Raw genomic sequence first — 10,159 nt, 5'->3', positions numbered from 1 at the left:
TTGCTGCCTCCCCCGCGAATGCGTGGCCGTGACACCACGCGCCTCTGCAAGCACAGAGTCCCAGGGTCCGACATCATCCGTATGGACGACAAAACGAAGAGGGAAGGAAGCGAACGCGACGAGGCAGAAGAGACACGCCTGCCGGCGCATGCGGAAGAGACAAAAGGAGTCGAGAAGTCCTCTGGAGTCTTCGAGAGAGCCTCGAAACGAAGGCGACACGGCTAACACGGAAACGCGCATCCACGTCCATAACTCTATACACGGGCCGCCGCAAATAGGTCGATGCATCTACGCGCATATGCATATATATATATATATATATATATACTATGAATTATGTATACGATGAATTATATATACTATGCATTATATAAACATATAATAGGCATAGTGTTTTATCGCCGGAGCAATCTCATGGCGGACAAAAAGAGACAATTTTTGTTTCGACGCCCTCTCGAGGTTTTTCCTTCCTCAGTTTGAGTTCGTGTCGCCGCAGAGAGGCTGTGAGTGTGGATTCCACGGGGGGGGAGGGGGGGGGGGCCGGGCTTGAAGGCGCTAGGGCGCGGTTCCCACCGGCAAAAAACAGATTTGCGTCTTTTTTCGGCGTAAATGGTGCTCTTTGCTGGAGCGCAACCGACCGGTGTCCTCGCAAAATCGCTACATTCGTGCGCACCGAGATGCGCCTCAGAAGACGCAGGCAGAAAGGGGGGGTGTGCGTCCCTCCAGCGGCCGACAGGAGGCAGGAGCGAGTGGGAAAGGCGTGTGCAGATTCAAAGAAGAGAAACTCGGAATAAAAACGGTGACACGGAAGCTGCATACAGGGAGGACGCGACGCGCAGACACCCGCGTGGACTTGTCAACGCCGACGCGTCGGGAAACACACTATATATAAATATAGTACAGGAGAGTGCACCCACGGGCGGTAGCCATGCACTCCGAGAGCGAGAGGCACAAGACGCGGCGGTGCTCAGGTTCCTGCGTCGACTCGGGAGGAGTGAAAGAGAGAGATGCACTCGCGTCTTTTTGCCTCGGAGTAACAGAAAGGCGTCGGTCGCGCGAGAGGCGAGAGGAGCGAGGGTCTGAACGCCGCTCACCTGGCCGCCGCGGCGCTCGCTAGCCGCGAAAAACTTTCATCGGATCGCTGCACTTTTGGTGGGCTTCCGTTTCGCACGTCTTCTTGTCCGAAGAGAAGTCCGTCTGCGAAAATGCAAGGCACAAAACGCGTCCAATCGGCACAAGCACACTCGTCATACATACACACTGACATATATACATATATATAAATATGCCGTTGTATGCAAAGGTATGCAAGCGTATGTGGACGGTTCACCGACATACAGATTTACGTGAACAATGAGGCATGTATTTCGAAGGGGTCCAAAGACACACACAAAGAAAGAGAGAGAAAGAGAGGGAGAACAAGAGACAGAGAGAAAGAGAGGGAGAACAAGAGACAGAGAGAACAAGGGGGAGAGAACGTGAGACAAAGAGACGCAGAAGAAAGGAGAGAGAAAAGGAGAAAGTTCCTGAGGAGGTTTCCGCACACCAGGGGCATTCCGATGCATGTCTATTAGGCGTTTTGTGTCGAGGCGCGGGAAGCCTTTTTGTGGAAGGAAAAAAGGAAGCGCTCGGTCTGGGCTCGTTCCTTCTTCCCTCGTCGTCGATTAGGCAAAAAAGTGTGTTTGCCCCTCGAGCCGAACAGCAGCCGTACCTGAATTGTCGTGTGAAGAATCGCGTATTTGCGCTGGCAAAGGACTGTCGCCTTTCGCAAGACGCTTCGGGCGACGTCTTCATTTTCTGAGAAACACGTGAGCGAAAGGACGGAAGCCGCCGTGCTGAGCAGCACTCATGTCACGCCCCGATTCCTCCCCACCGCCGCAAAAAATCGTCAACACACCGAAACTGGCTTTAATCACGTATATCACTATTATATACGCACGTGAATACATATCTAGTTCTTCATATGCGTGTATATAGACGCGTGCATCTCTGTGTACGTGACCACGTCCGCGTATCCATGGGAATACACATTGGCAGAGAGCAAGCAAGTGAGAATGCTGCAATGCGCGCCGACGCGCTTTGCTCTCGCGACCGCGGCGTCTGTCGCTCTTTACCTGCACACTCTTCAGAATGCGCACTTCTTTGCCCCGCGCGCGGCACCTCTTTTTCCACTTCCTCTTCTTGTCTCTCCCTGGCCCTCTCTCAGTCCTCCCCCGCGCTTCTCGCCGTCTCTCCCTTTGTTCCTTTCTCGCCCTTGTTGTTTCTTTGCCGCGCCTGCGTGTCGCGGGTTCCTCGCGCCTCCTCACCGACGACGACGTGGCAAGCCAGAGAAGGTTTCCCGACTGACAGTGACCAAACGTGGAGGTCGTGAACTTCGACGACGCCCGGGATGAGCAACAGATCCTCTTGCAGCGCTCGCGCGTCGATCCCCACAGGCGTTCCCTCCATCAGCACATTCAGAGCCTGCGCGAAGAGAATCCGCGACGCGACGAGAAGGCACCACGTTTTTTCGCGAAAACGTAAACACTGCCAGGCACGCACTCAAGCGCCCCGAGAAGACCGCGTGAGAACAAGCGAGCCGCAGACAGACCCACAAACCCCGAGGAAAGAGAAAGAAATTGGAGAAGAGAGCGCGAAGACAGAGACCAGATGAACGGGGAAAGAAGAAACAGGGGTGAGGAAGAAGCGGACGCGCCTGGAGTTCGCGTTTCTCTCTCTCCATTGGAAAAAGTCCGTGTGTCGGGCCTTCACGTGCAAGCGACGGGACGCTCGGCGTGTCGCGAAAAACTTACTTCCTTCAGGATCGACAGCGTGGTGAAGAGCACAAAGATGGAGAAAATGAAAGTGCAAATTGGATCGGCGATCGCCCAGTTAGGTCGCCACCTGCAGACAACCGAACAGAGTCTCTGGAGAAAACAAACCTCTCTCTTTTTCTCCCCCTTGGTTCCAGCTTCGTATATCCGCCCTCCCAGAACAGGGCGCTGTCTCAGCTCGTCACCATGCTCTCGCACAGACTCGCAGCTATACACAGACACAAAACAGCTAAAAACAATATCCATATACACACATATATACACGAATATAGAGGATAAAAAAGTGCACGCGGATGTGTTTCATCCGCAAAGCTTGAAACGGGTTTTGCCGGACGTCTTCCCCATTTTCCCACGATGACCCAAAATCCTGGATCCTCGCTCTCCAATACATACTCGACGCACGACATATCCACCCCACACAACAGATCTAAAACGGCGCCTAGAAAGCAACGATGTACACGCAAAAGGATGCCTATTTGCGAATAAACACCTCTGTGCGCCGATATACAAACAAGCATCCACGTATCGCACGGTCTGTACATGTATTCGGGTATAGCCAAGCACTTCGCATGCATCAACATATATAGATAGATAGATAGATAGATAGATAGATAGATAGATAGATAGATAGATAGATATAGATAGATAGATAGATAGATATATGTAAAAGAGTGTCGTTTCGTGGCCTTTGAGGCGGGAAGACTGTGGCTTCGCGTGTGTGTGTGTGTGGGTCTGCATGTTTTACCAGATGAGTGCGGAGGCAATCATGACGCCGATGTTTTGGAGGAGGTCGCCGAGGGCGTGGATGTACGCCGCTCGGAGATTCATGTTTTCGTAGTTTCGCTCCGAGTCGATTTCTTCATCGAGACGCACGTAGATGTCTCCGGACGCGCACGTGCTTCCGGCGCTGCTTGCGCTGACGGGTCTGCGTTTCCCTTCCCGACTCGGCCTGTCGACGCCGCGAATCTCCACGGAGACACCCGGCGAGAGATCCGCACTTCCCGCTCCGCTCGCTGCAGACGGCCGGCGACTCCAGGCTGTCCCTAAACCGAGTCTGTCGCAGCATCCGTGGGAGCTCGCTTCGCGCTTTTCTCCTGCGGCTGCGTCGAGTTCGCCGCGACCTGAGGACTCCGCGCACTCGTGTCCGTCGCACCGCCCGCGCTCCAAGTTCCGCAGCGGTCGGAGCGCGCCGTTTTCGCAGCAGCCGTGAGACTCCGCGTCGTGACTCTCGTGGGCGTGGACTTGTCCGATCCCGTGCGTGTGAACCTTCAGGATGTGCGTCATGAACAAGTTCGCGAGCGTCCCGAGGAGCGCTGTCCAAAACATCAGCTGGCCGTCGACTTGCGGCGGATCAAAGACGCGGAAGCACGCCGCGTAGATCAACACCGCCGTCAACACCCAAATCAGAAAAACCGACAAGAGCGCTCCGAGAATCTCTGCGCGGTGATACCCGAAAGACATCGACGGGTTCCCCTTCAACTCCGAAACCCACAACGCAAACAAGCTGCACGCACACCAAGCAAACAGACGCGAAAAGGTGGACACTGGGGAAAATCGAGAAAAGAGAGAAGGAATGAGAAAGAGAGAGAGAGAGAAAGAGGGAGAAAGAGAGAGGGAGAAAGAGAGAGAAAGAGAGAGGGAGAAAGAGGGAGAAAGAGGTAGAAAGAGAGAGGGAGAAAGAGGGAGAAAGAGGTAGAAAGAGAGAGAGAAAGAGAGAGAAAGAGGGAGAAAGAGGGAGAAAGAGAGAGAGAAAGAGAGAGAAAGAGGGAGAAAGAGAGAGAGAAAGAAAGAGAGGGAAAGAGAGAGAGAAAGAGAGAGAGAACTTCACGGGGAAAAAGAGAGGCGTTCTGGGTGTCCCACGATTTCCAGTTTCGACGACCCCAAAAAGGAACGGAAACGCGTCTCTTTTTTCCTCTTCCTCTTTGTTTTTCCTCTTCCTCTTTGTTTTTTCTCTTCCTCTTTCGGGCGCGGTGCGCCTTGCCCGTTGCTTCGCCGCGTCTTCCTTTCTCGCTTCCCTTCCTTTCACTCGCGGTTCTTCTCTGTCTCGCCCTCGTCTTTCTCCTGTTCTTCGTGTTTCGCAGCCTGTCGCCCGGTCTTTGCTCAGTCCCTTTCGCCTGTTCTCGTGCGGGTTCTCTTTGCTACGGAAGTTTTCTCACCTGATGAGAAACGCGCAGAGGTCGGAGAGGAGGTGGGAGGCGTCGGTCATGAGCGCGAGCGAGTTCGCCAGGACACCCGCGACAATCTCCACAAACATGAAGACGCAACAGACCATCGACGCCATCACGAGTTTCCTCCGCGCTCGCTGAGTCCCAGTTTCGCGGCCTTCCCCAGCCTCGTTTCGCTGCGCGTCGCAACAGCTCTCGCGCCGGATTCTGTCTCCTCGGCCCCCGCCACACCCTCGGGTGTCCGGACACCGCGTGCCGTGGTCCTCGCACGCGCCCGAACCCTCCGCGGGACTGTGGCGCGAGTGTACATACACTGCAGGAAAGGTCGCGTCGAGGCTCGCCGGCGCATGCGCGTCGCGGAACGGCGCAGCGTCTCTCTGCGGGGCTGCGCAGCTCGTCTCCGGGTACTTGGGCGGAAACGGCCATTGTGGCCGCGCGTCTTCCTGATGCGCCCCCAGCGGGGAGGGTGGGACGGTCTGGATCCTCAGTTCTCGCGAATCGCCGTCGCAGGCAAGAAAAGAAGCAAACGCAGAAGCTCGCGGGTCATTCCCGTGCACGCAACGCGTCTCGCTCGAGTGACAAGGCGAGGCACCGCACGCGTCTCGAGACATTCTTTGTTTCTCTTCAGGAGGGCGTTTCTCGCCGCACGCAGAAGACGCTCCGCTCGCGTGGTTGGTCTCGTGCTCGTGAACATCGAGCGGAGGCGTCGACGCCGAGGCAGTGAGGAGATCCGCGTCTTGAGGGTCAGGAGCTGAAGACACGCGCTCGTCGCCCGCATGCATCGACGCTGTGTTGCTGCGGGAGCAACAGCTCGAAGGCGCTCCAGAGAGAGGCGGCAAGGTAGTGGCTGCGCTCGACGCCTCACGGGAGGTCTTTTCGGCCCAACACGAAGACGACGGCGCAGGCATCATCTCCGACGTCGCGGCCGGCTTGGGGCCGCCGCGCTTCCTCGATCGCGGCATGACGACACACCGACGAGAGACAGTGCGCGAACAACGCGGAAAAGAAAGAGATGGGAAAGAGAAGAAAAGCAACAGCGGAGGAGACGAAGGAGACGGAGAAGAAACCGAAGGAGCGCGGAGAGAGAACTGCAGAGGCGAGTGGCCAGATAACGAGAAGAACAGGCATAAGAGAAACAGTTTTGAGATCTCGCGGGATCCGCGCCAAACACGCGAACGAGAGATGAGAAGAACACCCAGTGGAGAGAGGAAGGCAGGGACAAAGAATCGGCTCGCCACGAGCGAGACGACGCGCGGAAAACCCGGAGGAGGCACAGTCAAAGACGCACTCGTCCCGAGCACCCGTCGTGCGCGTCCCCAGGTGTACGTACAGCTTTTGGGCTCGAGAAAGAGAGGTGCGTAGAAACGCGGTTTTTCGCGTTGGGTGTTGTCTTTTACGGCGGCTGTTTGGGGGCAAAGGACGCGCGAGAGAACGTCAGCGCGGAGAGGCGAGTCGCCTCGGAAGTTTTGAGTTTCTAGGCAGATGGCCGCGTGGCGTGAACCGGGAGACAGAGTCGTCAAAAATCAACGAAGGCCTTGCGGACCTGAAACGTCCGCCAGAAACAAGCTCAAATCACAGAAAAAAAGCGCGAAAAATAGAAACAGGAGAAACAGCGCGAGCAATTGGGGTGTACAAACACCCGACTTTTCTCCCCGCCACCCCCGCGCGCGCGACACCCGTCTCTCTGCTCACCCTCCACGAATCCTGCAATTTTCGCGTTCTTCTCTTTGATTCTCACACCGCATCTTCTCTTCTGCTCCACTTCTTTTCGGCTCTTCTCGCTCTTTTCTGTTTTCTGACTCGCACCTCTCGCGTCACACCGATTCTGTTGCGAGCGGACGCGCCACTCCTCGACACCCGAAACCGGCAAACGACACACAGACACCGCTCTGCCTCGTCTCGCGCGAGTTCTCGTCTCTCTCCTCTCATTCCTCGTTCCGTTTCAACTTTTTCCTTTCCTCGTCTTCCTTGTTTTCCTTCAAACCCCGTCTCACATCCTGCTGCTCTCGCTTCTGCGGAAAGCGCTCTTCGCGAAGCGTCGGAGCGCACACCTGTCTCTCCCTGTTTCCCTGCATTGGCTGTATATCTAGCCGCCCTCAAAACACATCGACGAGAAATGTGTAAATGCCTGTTCATACCCACTCGCAAACACATATACATTAAGAATGCATACACATACGTGTACACATACGTATAACTTATAGTCATATGTATGTATACGTGCGTGCGTTTTAGGGACTCGGTTTAAAAGTCTCGGCGCGTCTCCATCTCTCGTTTTCCTGATTTCCGCGGTTTTTGCGCGCCTGTATTTCGGCAAAATGGGGATTCGAGGCTTGGGAAAGTTCGTGGGAGACTTCGCCCCGCGCGCTATCAAGCGACAGGAGGTGGGAAGTTTCACTGGACGCGTCATCGCCATCGACGCTTCCATGTCTCTCTACCAATTCATGGTTGCTATTCGAGACGGAAACTCCTTTGGGAACTTCACGAACGACGCCGGCGACTGCACTTCGCACATCGCCGGAATGCTAAACAGAGCCATCCGGTAAAGAAATCCACAATTCCGATTGAAACCCACAAATGTACATACACATATGCTGAGATCCTATAATACATATAAACATATATATATATATATATATATATATTTGAATGTGTGTATATGAATATGTGTATATCTCTCTATTTTGCGTGTACACAGATACATCTTCACATATGCACGCGTATATGTATATGCAGCTTCGTTTGGACGAACGCATCCACACATTCTGCATATATCTATCTATCTATCTATCTATCTATCTATCTATCTATCTATCTATCTATCTATCTATCTATCTATCTATAATGTATGTGTCAATCATGATTTGTGCATTGGTTTCACTTTGTTCGCAGGTTGCTGGAGCAGGGGATTCGTCCGGTGTATGTGTTTGACGGCAAGCCGCCCGAGCTGAAGTCTGGGGAGCTGGCGAAGCGGCGAGAGGTGCGTGAGTCTGCGCAGGTGGCGGCGGAGAAGGCGCGCGAGGAGGGGAACGCCGAAGAGCTTCGGAAACAGATTGTGCGCTCCGTTCGCGTGTCTCAGCAACACAACGACGACATCAAGCGTCTGCTCCGGCTAATGGGCTTGCCTGTGGTGGAGGCGCCTTGCGAGGCGGAGGCGCAGTGCGCGGAGTTGACAAAGCACAAGAAGGTTTGGGCGACCGCGACGGAAGACGCGGATGCGCTCACGTTCGGGGCCACGCGGCTGATTCGGAACTTGACGTTTTCGGAGAGGACAGGTTCGTCTGCCTCGGCGTCTGCGATTCTGGTGATCGATTTGCCTACGCTTCTTGAGGAACTGAAGTTTTCCCAGGAACAGTTCATCGACTTCTGCATTTTGTGCGGATGCGACTACTGCGGAACGTTGAAGGGCGTCGGCGCCAAGACTGCGTACGGCCTGATTCGCGAGCACGGATCAGTCGAGAAGATTCTCGAAGTTGTGGATCCACAGAAGATCCCCGAGGCCTTCTGCTTCCAGGAGGCACGCGCGTTTTTCCGGAACCCAGACGTGACGCCTGCCGACCAGATCCAGCTAACCTGGGGCGAAGTCGACGTCGAAGGCCTCAAGACTTTCCTAGTCAAGGTACGCAGAAGGAAGCAAGGGTGATCGAAAGCAGAAGAGAGAGGCCCCGTGACAGCGAAGAGAGAGAAGCGGGGGGAGCGGAGAAGGGGAGAGAAGAAACGGGAGCGAATCTTTGTCATCTTAAGTCGCGGTCTGTTTAACCGGTTCTCCTCCCGCAACAAGGGTTGTCATCTTAACTGTGCTCTGCTATCACAGTAAAAACACTCGGACTCGATGCAGGAAGACGATCGCAAGTTCAAGCCAGTCGTCCGAGAGAGAGAAGAGGAAGAGCGGACCAGAGAGAAGGGAAGGAGACGGGCGGCCAAGGAGAGGCGTTCGTCCGGGGTCTGTTTTGTCTTTCGATTGAAATAGACCGTTCGTGTCGCTTTCCCAACCGCGATGTTTTCGTGCAGGAAAACCAGTTCAACGAACAGCGCGTCGAGAATTACATTGCGCGTTTGAAGAAGGCGCGTGGGAAGACAGCCCAGACGCGACTGGAGTCGTTTTTCGGCGCGGCCGTGACGAAGTCCTCTTCGTTGATGCACAAGCAACAAGCGGAGAAGCAAAAGGAGCTCGAGAAGAAGAAGAGCCGCAGCGTCCGGGGGTTTGCTGCGCCCAAGGCGAAGGCAGCTGTACGCACACCTGGTGAGGCGGCGAAGCGCGACAAGCCGCACGCCGGGGACGAAGAACGCGCGAAAAAGAGAGTGAAACGCGACGAGACAGAGAGCGAGGGAGCAAAGAAAGCCGCGACAGAGGCAGAGAAAGAAAGCGAGACAGAGACACCGGAGAAGACAGAACCGAAGGACGAAACGGAGAAGACAGAGGCGAAGGAAGACACGAAGACAGCGAAAGAGGAAAAAGAGCAGGGAGAGAAGACCGAGGAGACAGAGAAGGTGGATAAGGAAGCGACGGAAAACGAGAGCAAGAAGACTTCCAAGAGTTCAGGATGTGACGAAGCAGCTGCAGGCTCACCGGGGAACCGGAAGCGTCTGTCGCTTCTCTTTGCAGAGAAAACGGGCGTTTCGACGACCTACGGAAACGACCTCTTTGCCGAGGGCGAAGGAGAGGAAAACGTCGCGCCCAGTGAGGCACGTGCTTAGACTTCGAGTGGCAGACAAAGGAGAGAGAGGATCGAGGCTGATAAAGCCGCTCGAGACAAACGATCCAGCATGCACACAGGCGTGTGCATCCATATATATATATATATATATATATATATATATTATATGTATGTATATGCATATATATATATATATATATATATGCATATATATATGTGAATATGTATCCGTTTGTATGCTTGCGGATCCACGTATAGATGTGTGCACGATGATGGCGCCAGATCACAAGCACACCGGAGATGCGAGGAGACGAGGGCTGAAACAGGAGAATCGCGGGAACGGAGTCTCTTTCCACTTTGATGTCTCGGGTCCCCCGAGCGTCTTTGTGGTTCTGGTGGTTCAGCTTTTCATTTCATTCGGTTCGCGCGCGCTCCCCTTTGCTTCTTTTCCATGTGCGGTGCATGTGGGATCTTCTCGTTTTTTCTTGTCAAACCTGGCACATGCAGCCAAAGCGTTTACCGA

General features: G+C 54.4%; 2 protein-coding genes across 2 annotated transcripts; one reads left to right on the top strand and one right to left on the bottom strand.

The window, feature by feature from the left end:
* Positions 1 to 1,113: 1,113 nt before the first annotated feature.
* Positions 1,114 to 5,940, bottom strand: NCLIV_066710 (Cation efflux system permease, related; the record flags this gene model as incomplete). Its single annotated transcript, XM_003886222.1, has 6 exons — positions 1,114 to 1,197; positions 1,712 to 1,797; positions 2,307 to 2,463; positions 2,793 to 2,883; positions 3,559 to 4,317; positions 4,970 to 5,940. 6 exons carry the CDS (start codon positions 5,938 to 5,940, stop codon positions 1,114 to 1,116), a joined length of 2,148 nt encoding a protein of 715 aa, XP_003886271.1.
* A 1,356-nt stretch (positions 5,941 to 7,296) lies between these two features.
* Positions 7,297 to 9,676, top strand: NCLIV_066700 (putative flap endonuclease-1; the record flags this gene model as incomplete). Its single annotated transcript, XM_003886221.1, has 3 exons — positions 7,297 to 7,520; positions 7,871 to 8,597; positions 8,990 to 9,676. The coding sequence occupies 3 exons, from the start codon at positions 7,297 to 7,299 to the stop codon at positions 9,674 to 9,676; spliced, it is 1,638 nt and encodes a 545-aa protein (XP_003886270.1).
* Between the last annotated feature and the right edge of the window lie 483 nt (positions 9,677 to 10,159).

This window comes from Neospora caninum, chromosome XII (assembly GCF_000208865.1).
Source record: "Neospora caninum Liverpool complete genome, chromosome XII".
NCBI classification, from domain to species: domain Eukaryota; phylum Apicomplexa; class Conoidasida; order Eucoccidiorida; family Sarcocystidae; genus Neospora; species Neospora caninum.
This window is presented reverse-complemented; position numbering and strand designations above follow the sequence as displayed.